General features: G+C 43.9%; 1 protein-coding gene across 1 annotated transcript in view; it reads right to left on the bottom strand.

The window, feature by feature from the left end:
* Nucleotides 1–21,872, bottom strand: part of LOC124798735 (UDP-glucosyltransferase 2-like) — a 68,834-nt gene that overhangs the window by 24,684 nt on the left and 22,278 nt on the right. Inside the window, exons 4-5 of the mRNA XM_047262263.1 lie at nt 14,192–14,512; nt 4,190–4,412 (exon numbers count right to left, since the gene is read on the bottom strand). Coding sequence (XP_047118219.1) covers nt 4,190–4,412; nt 14,192–14,512 — 544 coding nt within the window. The remainder of the gene's footprint in view (nt 1–4,189; nt 4,413–14,191; nt 14,513–21,872) is intronic.

Raw genomic sequence — 21,872 nt, 5'->3', positions numbered from 1 at the left:
TAACTAATGAGGAAGTATTGAATAGGATTGGGAAGAAGAGAAGTTTGTGGCACAACTTGACCAGAAGAAGGCATCGGTTGGTAGGACATGTTCTGAGGCATCAAGGGATCACCAATTTAGTATTGGAGGGCAGCGTGGAGGGAGACCAAGAAATGAATACACTAAACAGATTCAGAAGGATGTAGGTTGCAGTAGGTACTGGGAGATGAAGAAGCCTGCACAGGATAGAGTAGCATGGAGAGCTGCATCAAACCAGTTTCAGGACTGAAGACCACAACAACAACAACAACAACAACATGTCACTTCCACCACACCTCTGAGAATGCTAGGCGTGTGTTACCCCAACATCACGTTTTTCAGTTTCTAAACCGTATACGCACCAAATACTCTTTTCTACATTTCCGCAGATGTTCTAGAGCTATGCCAGAAAACATAAGCACTGATCAACCAGAACATTATGGCCACTGACCTACAATCGATATATACACATCCAGGCTATATCAGCGTGGCGAGGAATGACTACTAGTCAGACACACTCACTGTGCATGTAGCATCAGTGAGCGCGCAATCCGTGTTCAGGATGGGGAAGACACTCGATCTATCTGAGTTTGACCGAGGGCAAATTGCGATCCGGACGCTCGGCACGAGCATTTCGGAAACTGCATGACCTGTCGGGAGTTCGAGGAGTGCTGTGGTGAGCGTTTCCAACACGTGCCGAAACCAAGATGAAGCCACGTACAGACGTCGTGGTGTTGGGCGGCCAGCTTCATTACAAGAGTCGGACGTCATAGGATGGGCGGAATGGTAAAACAAAACAGGCGACGAGATGTGGCAGAACTAACATCAGGCTGTAATGGTGGGCAGAGCACAAGGGTGTCCGAACCCACAATGAACCGAAGACTCGTAACGATGGTCCTGTATGGCTGACGACCCATGCATATGCCAATGTTAAGACAACGACATCGACAACTACGAGATGGGCATGTGACCATCGCTCTGGGAGTTGGTGCAGTGGAAGAGCGTTGCATGGTCTGATGTATCGCGATACCTTCTTCATTATGCCGATGGGAGGGGGCGAATTCGTCGTCTTCCAGGGGAACAGCTACTTGACATCCGTACTGCAGGACTGAGACAAGCTGGCAGCAGCTCCATTATGCTGTGGAGAACGTTCAAGTGGGCATCCATGGGTATGAATGGTCTACTGAAGCTAGTGCAAGGCACCGTGATGGGCAAGGAGTATCGTATACTGGTTGCAAATCACGTTCACTTCTTCTACATCTACATCTACATTTATACTCCGCAAGCCACCCAACGGTGTGTGGCGGAGGGCACTTTACGTGCCACTGTCATTACCTCCCTTTCCTGTTCCAGTCGCGTATGGTTCGCGGGAAGAACGACTGTCTGAAAGCCTCCGTGCGCGCTCTAATCTCTCTAATTTTACATTCGCGATCTCCTCGGGAGGTATAAGTAGGGGGAAGCAATATATTCGATACCTCATCCAGAAACGCACCCTCTCGAAACCTGGCGAGCAAGCTACACCGCGATGCAGAGCGCCTCTCTTGCAGAGTCTGCCACTTGAGTTTGTTAAACATCTCCGTAACGCTATCACGGTTACTAAATAACCCTGTGACGAAACGCGCCGCTCTTCTTTGGATCTTCTCTATCTCCTCCGTCAAGCCGATCTGGTACGGATCCCACACTGATGAGCAATACTCAAGTATAGGTCGAACGAGTGTTTTGTAAGCCACCTCTTTTGTTGGACTACATTTTCTAAGGACTCTCCCAATGAATCTCAACCTGGTACCCGCCTTACCAACAATTAATTTTATATGATCATTCCACTTCAAATCGTTCCGCACACATACTCCCAGATATTTTACAGAAGTAACTGCTACCAGTGTTTGTTCCGCTATCATATAATCATACAATAAAGGATCCTTCTCTCTATGTATTCGCAATACATTACATTTGTCTATGTTAAGGGTCAGTTGCCACTCCCTGCACCAAGTGCCTATCCGCTGCAGATCTTCCTGCATTTCGCTACAATTTTCTAATGCTGCAACTTCTCTGTATACTACAGCATCATCCGCGAAAAGCCGCATGGGACTTCCGACACTATCTACTAGGTCGTTTATATATATTGTGAAAAGCAATGGTGCCATAACACTCCCCTGTGGCACGCCAGAGGTTACTTTAACGTCTTCATGACGATCATGTTCCTGGCGGCAGTGGAATTTATCAACAAGGTAAAGCGCCATGTCACAGGGTCGGGAGTGTGATGGATTGGTTCAGGGAACACAGAGGCGAGTTCCAATTGATGTGCTCGTCTCTCAATAGATGTGAGCCTGATCGAACACATCTGGGATGTGATTAAGGTTGGCGTCAGAGCACATCAACCCCCTCCCCGGAATGTACGGGAGTTAGGTGACTTGCTCATGTGGTGGCAACTCCATCCAGCAACCTACCAAGGCCTCATTGTTTCCATCCCACGACGCGCCGCTGCAGCTATCATGTCAATGGTGAACATGCCGGCTGTTAGGTAGGTGGTCATAATTTTCTGGCTGATTGGTGTACACGTACATCCGTTTTATATACACCCTATAGACGAGTATGCTCCAGCTACAGTGCATGCTTACAGTTCCTAGACATCATTGGGTATGGGAGGAGAGGGTGGGCGAACAACAGATGCTCAGGTAGTCGAGCAGGCAGGCCGCTGCCTACGTGGTAGTACAGCTCCGACCCATGCTAGTTGGCAGAAGTGGTCAGGTGCAGAAAGTGTGCAGTATGACTGCTTCGCGCGTAGCCTGTACTACCTGCATCTGCCTGGGTCCTGGTTGACTGCCTTATCATTTTAAATCATTCACTAATCGAGCAGTCGCTCGGCAACAGCTACAATTAGCAAATAATGTTGCGAGAATGTAAAAGGTGAACGACCTGTGACGTAACTTGTTTATTGTCGAAGCGCCGTCAGAGATGCAGTGAGTTATTGACTTTGAAAACCGCGGCGCGAAAAACGGACACAAGAAGAACACTTTTACACATTTTTTTGATGCACGACATATTCTCGATGAACAGTTATTCAGTTTTCTCTTGTCTCTTGTAACTTGTGTCGGACGCTCATGCCTTGCCGCCGTATTATTATCGTTAAAAATAATATTGTTTTAGTGTAAAGTAAAAGTGCAATACTAAAAGTGCAATACTGCGTAGCAGTAGATTTATTGTGCGACGTGTATGCGAAAACGTCAAAGGAATTGTTTTCATTACGAGAAGTGCCAGTCAAAACGGCATCCATGTTATATCCTTCGTTGCAGTGTAAGTTCGTCTATTAATTGCCATAAATTCAGAGTTAAATGGAACTGGTGTATGGACTATTTATTTAATATAGATTCTATGTCTCACTCCTTCATGAAGTTATTTAATTTTCTTTATGTTTCTGCCAAATAGAGAGTTCACAGTCACGAATTCTTTCGTCGAAATCGGACGGAAGTTGTATGCGGCGAAGTATTTTCTCCGCGCCATATTCTACTGGTAAATGAATGATAAACTTCGGTCCCTTGGGAAATTCATGTTGAGCTATCCAAAAATAATTATATTTTGAATAGGCATTTACTCTCCTCTGCAATGCAACTTCCGACTGATCTGACGATCAAACAAGAAACAGCCGCACACGGTCGGCGTTCGCAAATATGTTTCCACCGCTGATTATAGCTATATGTTACAGCACAAAAGTAAACATATTGTTATAATTAGCGACTACGAACGGGGACATTTATAACTGTATGTTTATGTATACACATTACGTAAACATATCGTTATAACATACATCCGTTTTATATACACCCTATAGACGAGTATGCTCCAGCTACAGTGCACTCTTACAGTTCCTAGACATCTTTGGGTATGGGAGGAGACGGTGGGCGAACGACAGATGTTCAGGTAGTCGGGCAGGCAGACCGCAGCCTACGTGGTAGTGCAGCTCCGACCCATGCTAGTGGGCAGAAGTGGTCAGGTCGCTCGCACATTTGCAGAAAGTGTGCAGTATGACTGCTTCGCGCGTAGCCTGTGCTACCTGCATCTGCCTGGGTCCTGGTTGACGGGTGCGTGGAGACACCAGTGTGCCCCAGGTTAGCGTCTAACAGACTGTAGGCAGACCGCCAGTCTGAAAAGCGGTATCGCGGTGCCGACTCACTGAGGACGTCGTTTTGCGGCACCCAGTCGGAAGTGTGGACGTTGGGAGGCAGCGGCGGCAGCAGCGTGCGGTCGGCCTTCCAGAGCACCTTCTGCGGCAGCGACGCGAACGCCCGCAGTATTCCGCGCAGCTGCTCCTGGGGCAGGGCGTCGACGCGCAGCAGCGTGCCCATGCTGAAGTACACCACGCCCTGCTCGCTCGAGTCGAAGAACTCCTGCAGCTCCTGTCACCGGTACCAACAATAGTCTCAACACTGTGAGGAACTGTCTGCACTAGTTAAATCATCACATAATGAGGATACAAGGATATTTCAGCAAGTAGTGTTTCTCTCAATAGGAATAATAATTAAAGGTAAAACTTTCAGTTTATCTGGGACTGAGGTGGCGAAAATTTCGGGAATCCGTTACGTGTCAGTGACACATTACACTGCAGACAGCCATTCTAAGAGTCAAGGGACAGATTCTGCTAAAGGATTAAGACTGGATGGCAGCCCATGAAATTGAACCTGTACCTTCAGCAAGCAGTAAAGGAAAATTTGTAAATTTGGAAATGGAAAAGGAAAAAAATTGAAACATCCAGTTTTCCGAATGATAGTGTAATTTTGTCAGGGGTGGAAAAAGACTTGTAATATCAGTGTAAGAGGATGGATCGGGTCTTCAAAAAATCTTATATTACTTTATTAAATCAGTTTGTGCAGAGGAAATTAGATTAGGAAGTGGGACACTGAAAGTAATAGTAGAGTTTTGGCATTTTGTTAGGTAGCTGACGATGGCAGAAGTAGAGAGATTATAAGAACTGATTTTCTGGAAACAACAGCTATGTTGTGAGTGAGGACGTGTGAGGAAGTGTTCTATGGAAGTATTTTTGTGGATTTTATCTCGCATGAAAGTGAAACGTGGACAGTAAACAGTGCAGACAAGAATACAGCAAAAGTTTCTCAAATTAACTGTCACACGTAATGCTAGAAATTATACGGATAGATCGCATAAAGAATGAAGAAATACTGAATAGAAATGGGGAAAAAACGTATTTACGGCACAACGTCACTAAAAGTATGGACTGGGTGATAGGACACATCTAAAGATGTCGAGGAGTCGTCAGTTTGGTCGCGGAGGAGAGTATGAGACGAAGGGACGGATAAAGTAAGCAGGTCCAAACAGAGATAGGTTGCATTAGTTATGCATGTATAAAGAGGTTCGCACTCAACTGTATCAAATCATTTTTTGAATTGAAGATCACAGTAATATGCCACATTCTATTACAACACCCGTCGCCAAATGCAAAATTCTCATCCGAAGAAGTAGGAGAGTAGGTGTGATGTGTATATCAGGAATTGGTGCAAATTTGACAAACATAAAATATTAATGGTTAAAGCTAGATGACTTGATTCAGCGAGTTCTACATAAATACTTACTTTTAATGCAATAAAATATGAAAAAGATGTAAAAAAAAATCAGCCAACGAGTTGCATAGGTTTTCTGTATACCTTGACGAGGTTTCGTCACCTCTAAGGGTGACTTCATCAGAAGGTAAGGTAATTACCTAAAATGAATATGTCAGATTAAATTCTTATCTAATAAAAGTTATATTAATATAAACGAGTGAAAAACAAATAGTACTTACATGAAGAACATATCGTCAAAGATGTACAATGATTCAAGAGCTGAGTTGCTCAAGTCATACATTAAAATATAAAACATGATGTTCTTCAAAAGGTCAAACATTAAAACAGAAGTAGCACCGGTGTGGTGTGAGGAGACTGGCTGTGTGGCAACTAGTCACGCTGCCAAGTAAACGCAATGTAGGGCGCGCCACAAGCGGGGCACTAGTAACGTGAGCAAAACAATTTTGTATATTACACATTTCCTGAAGTAAATCACACGTATAGCCAATATAGCTTTGAACAAAATTAATTTTATAAATTGAGTAACATTTATAAATGAGCTTAAAACGCGATAAAATAGTACAAAGTTCGCTATGTTTTACGTAGCACAGGCAGAACCAGAGTTAAATACGACTGGAATTACATACGTAATGAAGAACAACAGTTCATTATATGACACAAAATTTGAAAAGACAGCTTGCCAAGTGGGTTTTAAGTGTGTTGTTTCGGAGTGTTTTTAATACTGTGGCCAACTTTTAACCTGTGCATGCGCGTCCGGTGTCTTCTCTGTGTTTTACGAATCGCCAACTGTGTTTTTTTTAACTTTCTGGTGACTTTTTTAACTGTCCCCAATGAACGTCTACATGTCAGTGTATTTATACCTCCATTTTCTCCCCTTACTCTGTTTTATGTTCCCCTTTTTTACCTCCTTATGTATGTATTATTTTATTCTTGTTTTGTGCTGCTGACAGCCCTCCCCTGCCCATATGGGGCAGGGGCATGAAATCACAATAAAGAAAAAAAAAGAAAAGAAAGCTTGCATAACTAGGGTACAGAGGTCTTCTGGTAGTGAGCGTAACTTAACAGAGGTAAAATAATGTTTCTGAAAAGGAGGAGAGAACCTGGACTATAAGTATCATACAACTGAGAGCACTGGTTTAAAAGCATTAAAGAAATTTCTATTTTTCAACTGTACTTGTTCATTCAACATGTCATCTTTATTTGGTGTGTGCCTGAAAATTTCAAGTTTTTCCAAAACATCAAGTTTTCTCCCTTTCTTTTCTCTATGCAGAATTGTCATTTCGTTTAATTCTTTAGGGTTATGCCCTGTTATGAAAAGATGTTCTGCAAATGTTGAATTGTGCACGTTAGTGCCTTTTTTGCCTAAAAGAATTTCTTTGTATCTTACGTTGAAAGCTCTGCCTGTCTGTCCAATATAAGATGCTGGAAATGTATTACAGGAAATTTTATATACCCCTGAGCCACGTAAAGGTTCGTTTGAAGCTTTTAGATTATGAATTAAATTTTTTGGAAATTATTATGTGTGGAGAAAGCAACCTTGCAGCCGTATTTTTTAGTTACCAGACGCTGAATCCTATACGATATGTTACCTAAAAAGGGTATTGAGATGTACTTTTTATCATTATTATTTGTTTGACCAGTACCTAAAGTGGTGACTCATTCTTTAGTTTTTTCTTTAAGGATGTTTTCCACTAGTGAGGGTTCATAGCCGTTATTAAATGCTATTGTCTTAATTACATCAATTTCTTTCTGCAGTTATTCTGGTGATAAGGGAGTAACCACGGCACGGTGAATTGCTGAATGAAAGAAAGCTTTATTATGAGATTGAGGGTGTGTCGAGTCTGCACGTACGGTATGGTCAGTACTCGTGGGTTTTCTAAAAATGTCAAAAATTATTTTATTCTCTATTATCGCCAACTTCAGATCTAGGAAATTTAATTCGCGGCGTTCATTTTGTAACTCACACGTGAAATTAATTTTTTCATGGAGGTTATTGAACATATTGAACAGTTGATCTACGCCTTCATTAGTGCCATTGTATATAATCAGAACGTCATCTACGTATCGCGAATAGGATAAAATACCTTATTCTGTGGAGTCGTACCTACTGAAGAATTTGCCTGGATCAAAATGTCAGCTAAAATTCCCGCTAGCGGATTACCCATTGCTATGCCGTCAAGTTGTTTATACAGTTTGCCATTAAACTCGAAGTAGCTATATTTTACTACCAGTGACAACAAACGTATGAGATCAGTAATCTGTTCGTCTGTTATATCTTTTTTATTGGTACGAAGGTTATTCTCCACAATTTCAACTGTATACAGGACCGGTACATTAGCGTAAAGGTTAGTAATGTCGAACTACACTCCTGGAAATGGAAAAAAGAACACATTGACACCGGAGTGTCAGACCCACCATACTTGCTCCGGACACTGCGAGAGGGCTGTACAAGCAATGATCACACGCACGGCACACCGAACACACCAGGAACCGCGGTGTTGGCCGTCGAATGGCGCTAGCTGCGCAACATTTGTGCACCGCCGCCGTCAGTGTCAGCCAGTTTGCCGTGGCATACGGAGCTCCATCGCAGTCTTTAACACTGGTAGCATGCCGCGACAGCGTGGACGTGAACCGTATGTGCAGTTGACGGACTTTGAGCGAGGGCGTATAGTGGGCATGCGGGAGGCCGGGTGGACGTACCGCCGAATTGCTCAACACGTGGGGCGTGAGGTCTCCACAGTACATCGATGTTGTCGCCAGTGGTGGGCGGAAGGTGCACGTGCCCGTCGACCTGGGACCGGACCGCAGCGACGCACGGATGGACGCCAAGACCGTAGGATCCTACGCAGTGCCGTAGGGGACCGCACCGCCACTTCCCAGCAAATTAGGGACACTGTTGCTCCTGGGGTATCGGCGAGGACCATTCGCAACCGTCTCCATGAAGCTGGGCTACGGTCCCGCACACCGTTAGGCCGTCTTCCGCTCACGCCCCAACATCGTGCAGCCCGCCTCCAGTGGTGTCGCGACAGGCGTGAATGGAGGGACGAATGGAGACGTGTCGTCTTCAGCGATGAGAGTCGCTTCTGCCTTGGTGCCAATGATGGTCGTATGCGTGTTTGGCGCCGTGCAGGTGAGCGCCACAATCAGGACTGCATACGACCGAGGCACACAGGGCCAACACCCGGCATCATGGTGTGGGGAGCGATCTCCTACACTGGCCGTACACCATTGGTGATCGTCGAGGGGACACTGAATAGTGCACGGTACATCCAAACCATCATCGAACCCATCGTTCCACCATTCCTAGACCGGCAAGGGAACTTGCTGTTCCAACAGGACAATGCACGTCCGCATGTATCCCGTGCCACCCAACGTGCTCTAGAAGGTGTAAGTCAACTACCCTGGCCAGCAAGATCTCCGGATCTGTCCCCCATTGAGCATGTTTGGGACTGGATGAAGCGTCGTCTCACGCGGTCTGCACGTCCAGCACGAACGCTGGTCCAACTGAGGCGCCAGGTGGAAATGGCATGGCAAGCCGTTCCACAGGACTACATCCAGCATCTCTACGATCGTCTCCATGGGAGAATAGCAGCCTGCATTGCTGCGAAAGGTGGATATACACTGTACTAGTGCCGACATTGTGCATGCTCTGTTGCCTGTGTCTATGTGCCTGTGGTTCTGTCAGTGTGATCATGTGATGTATCTGACCCCAGGAATGTGTCAATAAAGTTTCCCCTTCCTGGGACAATGAATTCACGGTGTTTTTATTTCAATTTCCAGGAGTGTATATTAACTTTGTCTCCTGATTACATTCCATTTTTTTTATTTTATTAATCAGTGATTGGCTATTCGTTATTGGATAATTATTCTGAAATACGTATGATTTTTTAATCTTGTCGTGAAGGAACATGGCTAAATCGTGATATCCGCTACTAACACTGTTTGCTGTTGGACGGATAGGGTGGTTTATTTAATGTACTTTGAATTGAGAACGAAGTTTGGGTGTCTGGAGGTTCATGTTTATCAGCTGTTTCTTTTGAAAAGGCTTTAGCAAATGTTTAGCCTCATTTACAGCACATCTAATTTCTTTTTGTAGACCGGGAGTAGGGTCCTCCTCTATTTCAGATACATTATTAGCCTCGAAAAATTCTAAGATTTTACAGATATATTCATTCTTACTAGAGACAATTATAGCACTGCCTTTGTCAGATTTAGTAACTAAGGCGTCATTGTGCTTTAACTTTGCATTGATACTTTTCATTAATTTAACATCTGAATTTTTAGAGATCCGACAAGAAAAATTGTTTTTACTGATAATATTAAAAACATCGTGAACTGCTCTGACTTGTTGAGCACTATCGATTTTTACACTATCTAGTCCAATCTTAAAATCTATAACTAGGTTTTCAATTACATCTGGCTCTGAGACATTAGGCATTACATTATATTTAAGCCCTTCTCCAGGAGAGTACTTTCTTCTCTGGTAAATTGTATTTCCGTTTTGTTTATCACTCTAGTAAAAAATTTATGGTCGTATTACATTTTTACAATCGTTTATCCATTCAGTCATAAAGATCCACAATTCATCTATTTGAAAATTAAATTGTAAACGGAACACTTTAATTAGCTCTGGAAACAGATAATATGCTTCTTCATTTAAACTTTCTTTCTTTTTGTGTAAAGCATTAATTCTGTCTGAAATGATTTTCCGCACCAAAGTTTTGAACATCTTGGGTTCCTTCGCACATTGCTTGATGTTAAGAAAGGATTTTATGTAGCTCGGTAGCAGTTCCATTTCCTCACACTTTTTATTAAACAATATGGCCATACCTGTGTTTACGATCTTCTTTCTGATGTCTTTGTACTTTGAGACAGCCTTTGATACGTATTTTTCAAACTCGTGTATACGGTTGCTGCGAACGTCAGCCATGTTAAAAGTTGTATGCAATAAAGTACGGGAAGGGCCCACCTTCGTTTAATGGCACTTGTCGGCGAATGTTACGGAAACAGAGATTGTTACACTCTATCTATCAAGGAGAATTGAAGGAAATTCAAAAATTAATATTAACGGCAGCTCTTGCATCAGTAAGAAAAGAAATGAACAGAGTCCGCAGACAGTTTCACAGTCAGACCTTGTAACAAGTTCATGTTCTTTCGTCAGTCTTTCTGAATTCCAGTTCATCCATCCTGTTTTTTCAATTGTTTGCTAAATATGAATATTTCTATCATTTAGCTACGTCGCCCAAAAGTGTTCCAGAGTAATTGCGGTATTCAAGTTCTGTTCACGATCACCTAGTAAATTAGTTTATCCCCTGCTACTAGAAACTGTCATACATGTATCGCTCCACAATCTTCAAACTGCTCAAAATTCAGGATCGTACAAAATTTTGCTTCACAAATTTACTTCCCATCAATTTCACGACCACGATTTTAATGCATCTCATTATCACTTACAAATTCATTACGCTTCATAACTAATCTTTTGTCGTCGCTACTGTAGCACACTCCAACTGTCACCCTCGACCTCCAGCCGCTGACCGCCTCGCTCCAACGCGTTAAAAGCATATACCGTCTACCCGGAACTCTCAGACCGTTGGCGCGAGGCTTTCAGAAACTTCTAGAGCATCAGCGATATAGCACCTACCACAAACCAGCTGCTAATATCTGCACTTCTTAAAGGTATCGATAATGAAACGCTTAAACATTGAAGCACTGGTGCTATAAAAAAAAATAATCAATATTTCTCAAAGTGAGAAAGATAAAACACACTAACGGAATCCTTACTACATTTTAGATTCGTTTCTGACCTAACTCACATTTATTAGGAATATCTCAGCTATCGAATAAAGCGGTATGACCGGAAAGGAGCACAGGTGATTTCCGCGTACAATAAGGTAAAACAACACTCGCACATAAATACAGTTGAGTATTGAAAACAACATACTGTTGTAGAGTTTTAGACTATATTCCAGGCTTGATTTTATTGTATACCTGGAGGGAAAAATATTTCTCACAGAGAATCATCGATGGATCGAGAAAAATCACTCTGTGGATAAGACTTGGTGTGTATTTTATTATTATTATTATTATTCCGCAGACGACTGCTTGGAAGCAGTATATGCAGGTGAACATGTAGATTCCGCCTTTCTAGTTTTCCGAAACGCATTCAAAACTGTACAAATTCTTGAACTTTTCCAACAAATACCACAATGTTGAGTATCTTTAAAGATGTGTGATTTGCTCAAAAGATTTACGATTGATGCCAGGCAGTGCACTACGTTGGATGGTGGATGAAAAAAATGAAATGATCTTATGGCATTGTTGGCCGGGAGACTGCATGCGGGGTTGTTCGGCCGCCGTCGTTTTAAGTCCTTTTAAGCTGACGCCACTTCGGCCACTTGCGAATCAATGATGATGGAATGATGATGAGAGACACACAACAGTCATCTCCAGGCAGAGAGAATCCCTGACCCCGCCGGGAATCGAACCCGGGACCCCGTGCGCGGGAAGCGAGAACGCTACCGCAAGACCGCGAGCTGCGGACTGGACGGTGAATGTTCATAAGAAACGAAAAAAAATTTATGTTTTCTACAAGGAAGAGTCTCAAAATCGCAGATGTTCTGAACATAAATAACTGATTTTTCAGAGAGGACCGGCAGTCGTAACAGACCCTGGCAGTGCTGTCGTGGGCAGGAAATTATCACCATTGTATAGTTGTAACGAAGTGCAGAGCGACATTGACAGCATTCGCGCTTCTTCTGCTGAACGCCAGCTCCGTGTCCACAACAAAGAGAAAGAACCAGAAAGTTTGGTTTTACATGTGACGAAGTAACATTCTGAAGCCCGTAATATGTTTGAATAATCAAGGGTTATGCTACAGGGCTATATGAAGAGAGATAAATGACTATAACCAGTATGAAGGATGGTAGAGTTAGTTTTGTTGCAAAGTTTCTGCAAAGATGCAGTGCATCTGTTGAAAGAACCACTTGCGAGACGCTAGTGGTGTAATTTCTAAGGAATGATTCAAAGTTTAGAGAATGTTCATAAAGTTAGCGTGATAGGAGACATCGAGTGAATTAAGAGAATCGTTGTTACTATCGTAACAGGGGAGTGCAGATCACAAAAAAATATAAAGCAGAGGAGCTCAGGAAACTTAAACTGTGGGAAGAAAGAAACAGTTGTTGTCGTGAACGGCGGTGAGACAGTTTAGTTGGGCGTGTACGCTGACATGAACCCCCTGTTGTCATGTGATCTTCAGTTCGAAGATTGATTCGATGTAGTTCTGATAAGATCACTGTACTCACGCCTTCGTCTCACACTACAACTTTTATCACGCAGATTTCCTTTCATTACGAAATTGACGATTTCTTGATGGGCGAGAATATCAACGAAGTCCTTTTTTTAGTCAAACTTCGCCACAAATTACATTTCTTCCAGTATAATTCAGTACCTTCTTATTCGCTCTTGCCTCTACCCGTCTAGTCTTCCACACTCATCTGTGGTATCACATTTCAAAAGCTTATTTCTGCTTTTCTTTCTTCGTGCACATTTCACTTCTGTATAGTGCTACAACATACCAATACCTGGAGAAAAGACTACCTAGCGTTTAAATTATTATACGATGTTATAAATTCCCTTTTTCAGAAACCATGTTGTTAGTATTGATGATGATGATGATGATGATGAAGCCCCATACTCCGTAACAGAGCGTAGGGGACGATGCAGGAGAACCGCACCGCCGTACTAGGCAAGGTCCTAGTGCAGGTAGTTTGCCATTGCCTTCCTCCGACCGTAATGGGGATGAATGATGATGAAGACGACACAACAACACCCAGTCATCTCGTGGCAGGTGAAAATCCCTGACCCCGCCGGGAATCGAACCCGAGACCCCGTCCTCGGGAAACAAGAACGCTACCGCGAGACCACGAGCTGCGGACTTTGTTAGTATTGGCAGTCTGTATTTCATATCCTCTGTACTTCAGCCATCGGGAATTTCTTGCTCCTGAAACGCCTATAGTCATTGATTAGCTGTAGTGTCTCACTGTCCTATCTAATTCTAGCAGCACATCTGATTTAATTCGATGACATCCCATTCCTCTCATTTTACTTTTGTTGGTGTTCATATTATAACCTCTTTTCAAGACGTTATCCAGTCCACTGAACTGCTCTTCCAACTCCTCATACGGAATTACAGTGTGATCGACAAACTGAAGGTTTTTAGTTCTTATCCTGAAATTTCATTTTGATTTCCTTCACAGATTGTTCATTGTACAGACTGGATAAGACAGAAGATAGTCTGAAACCGTGTCTCACTGCCTTCTCAACTGCTGCTTGCCTTTCATATACTTCGACTCTTATAATTGGAGACTATTTTCTGCACAGGTTGAAGATGACGTTTCGCTACCTGTAGTTTTTCCCTGTTTTCTTCAGAATTTCGAAGTGTGTTGCAGTTAGAAGTTTTCCGTAAATGTACGAATGTTACATATCTAGGACTGCTGAAATAAAGATAATAATTGGGAAGCTATACCGAAAAATGTATCAAAACAATGTTGAGACTGATGACTGGCACACTTTAGAGGTGGGGCAGCGGTACACACCTTTGGCAGAGGCTTGGGCTGTTGTATGTGGAGGCCCCCAACCTCGATCATAGCAGGCACGAGTGGCGTGGGCTGGTTGAGGCTGAAGTGGCTGTTGAGGAGCATGAGGCTGGTGTTGTAGACCAGACGGCTGGTGGGGGGCGCGGCGCTGCCCAGCGCGGCTCGCTCCACCTCGTCGATCACTCGCTCCGAAAGCCACCGGTTGGCCAGTCTCATCAGCAGGTAGAATGCACTGTTGGCCGTCCTCTCCCAGAATCCCAGCGGCGCCACCATCGACAGGAAGAAGTTCTCCATGTAGGCCGGGTGGTCGGGGTTCCCCATCTGCAGAATTATGAAACAGTTACACAATGAAGCTAATCAGACGTTATATTTGGAGTCATGAACGACGGCGGTCGAGTTTAGACTCATCCTAAGCAACTACGTCACGCATTCTCCGACCAACGAGGACCGTTCAGCACTGTACTGAGCTCTGTTCTGTGAACGTTGTAGTCCATGCGAGGATTATGGTCGATGGTAGCGAGTTACTTGGCGAATTTTAGTTTCATTTGTTGCTATTTGTCATGGATGATGTTTCTGGTAAGCGACAAATTCTATGTAAGCAAGAGTCAGATTTAATTTCCAACAGACACGCTTTCTTCAAGTGGAGACATGTTTATCGAACTGGAAACGCCGGCCGGTATGGCCGAGCGGTTCCAGGTGCTTCAGTCCGGAACCGCGCGACTGCTACAGTGCAGGTTCGAATCCTGCCTCGGGCATGGATGTGTGTGATGTCCTTAGGTTAGTTGGGTTTAAGTAGTTCTAAGTTCTAGGGGACTGACGACCTCAGATGTTAAGTCCCATAGTGCTCAGAGCCATTTTTGAACTGGAAACAGTGCAATCCCCATCGCTGACTCGACCGGCGTGGACCGCCATCATTCGTGATTCGACCTATATAGTCAGCCGGCGAATATATTTCAATAACAATAATTTTAGTGCAAATAGGATAGGCCTTTCACATGTGAATATCAACTGAAAGCTATATATGATTCTATCCCTTAGAGGTACCCATGGATGTTGACTGCTGCATTCCATCCGCTGCTCCAATGAGTACAAGACGTTTCCTGTGTGATTAAGATCAGCTGATGAAGTTGCCAGTAGGCGAGCGATAGGATGCGTGAGTGTTAGTGAAAAAAGGCTCATAAGAATGAACATGCTGTTGTCATCCTGGAAGACGACAGTGTCCACAGCATTGTCAACGTGAAAGTGAAGCAGGAAGGGCAACGCTTCACCACTGAAAGCACTGAAATAAGTGCATTGGTAACCTGAATAAGTGGGATCAGTCGTGGTGCGAAATATATTTCCAAAACATCTCGTAACTGATTCCAACCCTAGCTTCACTCTGGGTGAGACGCCTCATTCGGCTGTGGATATAGTCAGTGCCTTTCAACATTTGTATAGAGCCAAACTCGCGATTCCTCGAACCGCTGTACACGCCCCCAGGCAACTACTGCAGAGTAACTGTTGTTTTGCCCATTGTGGGCGTACACCTCGTGTGTTGCTGAGAGCAGTAACCTTTTACGAGATACGCGACTCCAAATGTCCTTCATATTAATTTCGATTTACAACGATCTCTCAGAGGCTGATTGAGATGGGACTCCCTTAGCTAGCAACAGCTGCAATTCTGTCTGGTATTGAAACCTAGTGTCTCCGGTCTCTGTCGGTTACCATTTCATTACGACTATTGTTATTACGCCGTGTTTCTTCCTGCAAGTGGTACAACTCTCCTTAGAGACCCATTGCACAGCCCATGTTGTAACGTCAAAAGGATTGGATAGCTTCATTCACTGTGTGGTCACTGACACGTATAAATACTACAGATCCTTCTTCCCATTCTGTCACGTCTGTGTATATCAACCCAACTTACTTGGCTATTTCATCCAAGCGATTGGCACGCAGACACCACTCCACCGCTCTTCCTGACGTCAGCAGTGGGCGGTCAAATGACGGCCTTGTGCCAGTTTTACATTATCTACAGCGCCCCAAAGTGACCTGTGTCACCAATCTTCCGACTGGATAGCTCAGTCCACCCCTCTCTTTCTCTAAAATGTTTTAATGTAAATAGGACTTGTAAAAGCAGCCAGTGAAGAGTAAACTGTATTTGTTTTGGTGCCCACCTGAACCTAAGGCTGAGGGTTTACCTCAAATGACTCTAGCCCAACTACTATGATTACTATTTAAGATGTTCGCTTAATTGAATCTATAACTTTTAAATTCTTTATATTTATTGTGCAAGCTCACAGTTTTGTTGTTCAGATTCAACTACCTCTTTTCGTACGATGCAAACCTTCTTTTTCTTGTACCTATGTCCCGCATCGGCGCAGGGACAGCGTGGTTATTTCACGGATTTGGAGTGGTTAGTATAAGGGGTGGCCGGATGCTATTGCTGTCGCCACCGCGCTGCTGCTACGGTCACAGGTTATGGTCGATGGTAGCGAGTTACTTGGCGAATTTTAGTTCCATTTGTTGCTATTTGTCATGAATGATGTTTCTGGTAAGCGAAAAATTCTATGTAAGCAAGAGTCAGATTTAATTTCCAACAGACACGCTTTCTTCAAGTGGAAGACATGTTTATCGGACTGGAAACGCCGGCCGGTATGGCCGAGCGGTTCCAGGTGCATCAGTCCGGAACCGCGCGACTGCTACAGTGCAAGTTCGAATCCCGCCTCGGGCATGGATGTGTGTGATCTCCTTAAGTTAGTTAGGTTTAAGTAGTTCTAAGTCTAGGGGACTGATGACCTCAGAAGTCCCATAGTGCTTAGAGCCATTTGAACCATGCCTTTACTGCAAGGTAAACGACAGCATCATCTGCAAACAATGTAAGAGGATTGTTCAAGTAATTTCTTAAATCATTTAGATATACATTAAGAACAGCTGAGGACATTTAACGCATCCTTGGGAACCCCAGATAACCATAATCTTTCTTCCTTACTTTCGTAACTCGATTAAGCGAAATCCAGGAATGAAAGGCAACGGCCTAGTTCCTTTCTTTTCACAATGCTTTTTTCTATCTGACATTATGTTCGTCAGACTCTGATTATGTAATCGCCGAGGGTTTCCTTCCTTTCTTTTAGGATGTAGTTTATGCTGCGACCAAAGTCATTACATAAGAATAAAATATTTAGCCTTCAATGCAACCGTTGTACAATACATTTAATACTAAATAATGAGACCAGAGATTATACATTGTTAATATCCTCTTGTACAAAGACAGTACTGTACTGGCGGGAGTGATGGTCACCTTTAAAAGGGTAAAACAGATGTATGCAACAGGAACGATGCCCCTGCGGAAGGTGAGAAGGTTCAGTATACTAGACAGGTAGAGGAAGGAATATATTAAACAAAGCCTGCACATATAGACCTCAGTGATAAAAATGCTGCAATAATGGAAAAAAATTGAAATCTTCATAGGAGCGAGTGGGGATGTATCGCCGTGACATGCAAGATGGAAGGCTCACAAAAATCGCCTTGCAGAGGAACTAGACTATTTTTCGAACATTTGTGTACTAACGGTGTGTTTTGTTTCAGTTTACTGAGTGCATTTGCTATTTCCAAACAAACAAATGTCATCCAAACTCTATTCAGCGAGAATGTTAGTCAGGATTTGAGACAATAATTTTTGTCATACAGCTCACATCGAAACTAGATAAAGTCGAAAATCAATAAAAGTCTTGACGAAAAAATTATAAGCACTTTCACGTTATGTGGAATGCAAAAAAATGAGAAACTTGTTTCTGTTTGATAGCAGCAAAATGAAACTTTTCCAGGACAGGTTAATTACAAGTTAAAAACGATCTGATTTAGGTATAAAACATTTGTCAGGTACGGTACGGGGACTGTGTGTGTGTGTGTGTGTGTGTGTGTGTGTGTGTGTGTGTGTGTGTGTGTTTTGTTTGGGGGATGGAGGGGTACGCGTAACTGCAAACCGCTCATCAACACCGAAACAGCTGGCGGTTACAACCTGAGTAATGCAATAATCACTGAGCTCAAAAACTGCACGGAGCGGAAATGAAAACGGTGTGCAGGAATCATTATGGGGAAAAATACAGCGCTAAAAATGAGTACGTGCTTCGGTGTTACCAACTGACAGAATTCTTAAAAAAAGTAGCTATAGCTGTTGAAATGCATTGTGAGGGCCGAGAGTCAATACTCGTCATCACGTGTGACGGGAACCAGCCGCGCGCTAACTATGTGAAGGTCGTTGCCATGAGGCATGGCTGTGTACAGGCTAGTAACCGACAGGCACAAAACAAATAAAATATAACAGTTATAGTTATTTAGCGCATAACGTTGTGTGGGACAACAGCCAACTCCATTGGCAGTGTTATCGGCTATATTTCTCAGCGCCAAGCGTGTTACACATGTACATAAATTCACTTCGGCGTTTCTTTGGAGTCATCAGTTGCATCTAAGGCATTTTTCTTTTTAAAATACACGGGAATGCGCCACGACTCGTTAGTGTTTATTGTGGTGATCGTTACTTCTCCACGTTCTCGGTGTCTGTTAAGACGCAAATTTGCTCCCTTCTCCATGTGACTGACATGTTGTGCAGTCCATAGCAAACAGTTTACTGAACTGCTAGCAAATCAGCCAGTGACATACACGTCAGTCTTGTAAATTGGAGGCCTATGTACGATGGGAAGTCCACAAATTTGAACGAACTCAGTCCGGAAAGGGGAGCGCACTTGTTTATACTTCACAATGTATTTCTATTAAATTACTAAGAAAGTCGTAGAATATTATAGGAAACATGAAGTAAATTTAACTACGTTTAATTGTGCTGATCACGAAATATTGCTCCAAAAGTTGGACTATTACGGAATACGGGGAGCAGCTCACGATTGGTTCACTTCTTACTTTCACAACAGACAACAAAAGGTCGTTATTCACAGTGTTAAGAATGGTTGTGGTGTGGGGTCTGAGTGGGGTACGGTCAGTTGGGGGGACGTCCCAGGGATCAGTGTTGGGGCCACTCCTGTTCCTTATTTATACACTCCTGGAAATGGAAAAAAGAACACATTGACACCGGTGTGTCAGACCCACCATACTTGCTCCGGACACTGCGAGAGGGCTGTACAAGCAATGATCACACGCACGGCACAGCGGACACACCAGGAACCGCGGTGTTGGCCGTCGAATGGCGCTAGCTGCGCAGCATTTGTGCACCGCCGCCGTCAGTGTCAGCCAGTTTGCCGTGGCATACGGAGCTCCATCGCAGTCTTTAACACTGGTAGCATGCCGCGACGGCGTGCACGTGAACCGTATGTGCAGTTGACGGACTTTGAGCGAGGGCGTATAGTGGGCATGCGGGAGGCCGGGTGGACGTACCGCCGAATTGCTCAACACGTGGGGCGTGAGGTCTCCACAGTACATCGATGTTGTCGCCAGTGGTCGGCGGAAGGTGCACGTGCCCGTCGACCTGGGACCGGACCGCAGCGACGCACGGATGCACGCCAAGACCGTAGGATCCTACGCAGTGCTGTAGGGGACCACACCGCCACTTCCCAGCAAATTAGGGACACTGTTGCTCCTGGGGTATCGGCGAGGACCATTCGCAACCGTCTCCATGAAGCTGGGCTACGGTCCCGCACACCGTTAGGCCGTCTTCCGCTCACGACCCAACATCGTGCAGCCCGCCTCCAGTGGTGTCGCGACAGGCGTGAATGGAGGGACGAATGGAGACGTGTCGTCTCCAGCGATGAGAGTCGCTTCTGCCTTGGTGCCAATGGTGGTCGTATGCGTGTTTGGCGCCGTGCAGGTGAGCGCCACAATCAGGACTGCATACGACCGAGGCACACAGGGCAACACCCGGCATCATGGTGTGGGGAACGGTCTCCTACACTGGCCGTACACCACTGGTGATCGTCGAGGGGACACTGAATAGTGCACGGTACATCCAAACCGTCATCGAACCCATCGTTCTACCATGGCCAGCAAGATCTCCGGATCTGTCCCCCATTGAGCATGTTTGGGACTGGATGAAGCGTCGTCTCACGCGGTCTGCACGTCCAGCACGAACGCTGACCCAACTGAGGCGCCACGTGCAAATGGCATGGCAAGCCGTTCCACAGGACTACATCCAGCATCTCTACGATCGTCTCCATGGGAGAATAGCAGCCTGCATTGCTGCTAAAGGTGGATATACACTGTACTAGTGCCGACATTGTGCATGCTCTGTTGCCTGTGTCTATGTGCCTGTGGTTCTGTCAGTGTGATCATGTGATGTATCTGACCCCAGGAATGTGTCAATAAAGTTTCCCCTTCCTGGGACAATGAATTCACGGTGTTCTTATTTCAATTTCCAGGAGTGTATAAATGAAATGTCCTTTAGTATTACGAGTAATTCTAAACTATTTCTGTCTGCTAATCACACTAGCTTGGTAGTAAAGGATTTTGTGTGCAACATCGGTTCGGTTTCAAATAGTGCAGTTCATGACATAAGTTCGTGCCTTGTAGAAAATAAACTAACGCTAAATCACAGTAAGACTCAGTTTTTACAGTTTCTAACACCCAATTCAACAAAACCCGACGTTCTAATTTCACAGAATGGGCATATGATTAGTGAAACTGAACAGTTCAAATTTCTAGGTCTTTAGATAGAGAGTAAACCGTTGTGGAAATCCCACGTTCAGACTTAATGCTGCCATTTTTACTATTCGAACGGTATCTGAAGTAAATGATCGTTCGACGCGAAAATTTGTCTAGTTTGCTTATTTTCATTCGCTTCTGTCGTATGGTATTACATGTTGGCGTAACTCTTCCCATTCTAAAAGGATATTTTTGGTTCAGAAACGGGCAGTTCGGGCAATAAGTGGTGTAAGATCCCGAGCCTCCTGTCGACCCCTCTTCACTAGTCTGGGTATTCTGAAATTGTCCTCTCAATACATATATTCTTTACTGTCGTTTCTTGTTAACAGTATCAGCTTATTTCCAATAATTAGCAGCTTTCACTCAGTTAATAGTGGACAGAAATCCAATCTGCATTTCGATCGCACTCCCCTAACTCTTGTGCACATAGGTGTACGGTATACTGCTGCATCCATATTCAATAAACTACCACAAGAATTGAAAAATCGTAGCAGTAGTCCGCGCGCTTTCAAATCGAAACTGAAGAGTTTCCTCATGGGTCACTCCTATTGGGCTGAAGAGTTCCTTGAAAAATTAAGCTGATTATTATGTTATATTGTTGATTGCGCTTACTTGAAATTATGGCTTGACTTTTTTCGGGTTCATGAGTATTTTATTTTTGTCTGTTATTACTTTTATTTGGTAATTTCATCTACTGACACGTTCCATGACCTTGGAGATTTCCTCCTCAATTTGGTCCTATGGAACTAGCTGTGTAAAGAAAAATAAAATAAATAAAAAAATATACACAAAAAGCAATCTTTGCATTCAGAAGCCGCGTCTCCAAGCATTATACTACAGTTGACGAAACGATATTCCAGTCCATAACGTCATATTTACGATGATTGCAGCCTTTAACGTTATTATCCTACATTTAATTATAACAAACTGAGCGTATAAAGGGCCTTTTTTAATAAATCTTCAATGATCTGGTACTCCGAAAGGTCGTATTTTCATAGGAAGCAAGCTGTAACACGAATACCAGGAAATTCGAAAATCCCTCGACCACCAATATGTC

This window comes from Schistocerca piceifrons, chromosome 5 (genome assembly GCF_021461385.2).
Source record: "Schistocerca piceifrons isolate TAMUIC-IGC-003096 chromosome 5, iqSchPice1.1, whole genome shotgun sequence".
Classification (NCBI taxonomy): Eukaryota; Metazoa; Arthropoda; class Insecta; order Orthoptera; family Acrididae; genus Schistocerca; species Schistocerca piceifrons.
This window is presented reverse-complemented; position numbering and strand designations above follow the sequence as displayed.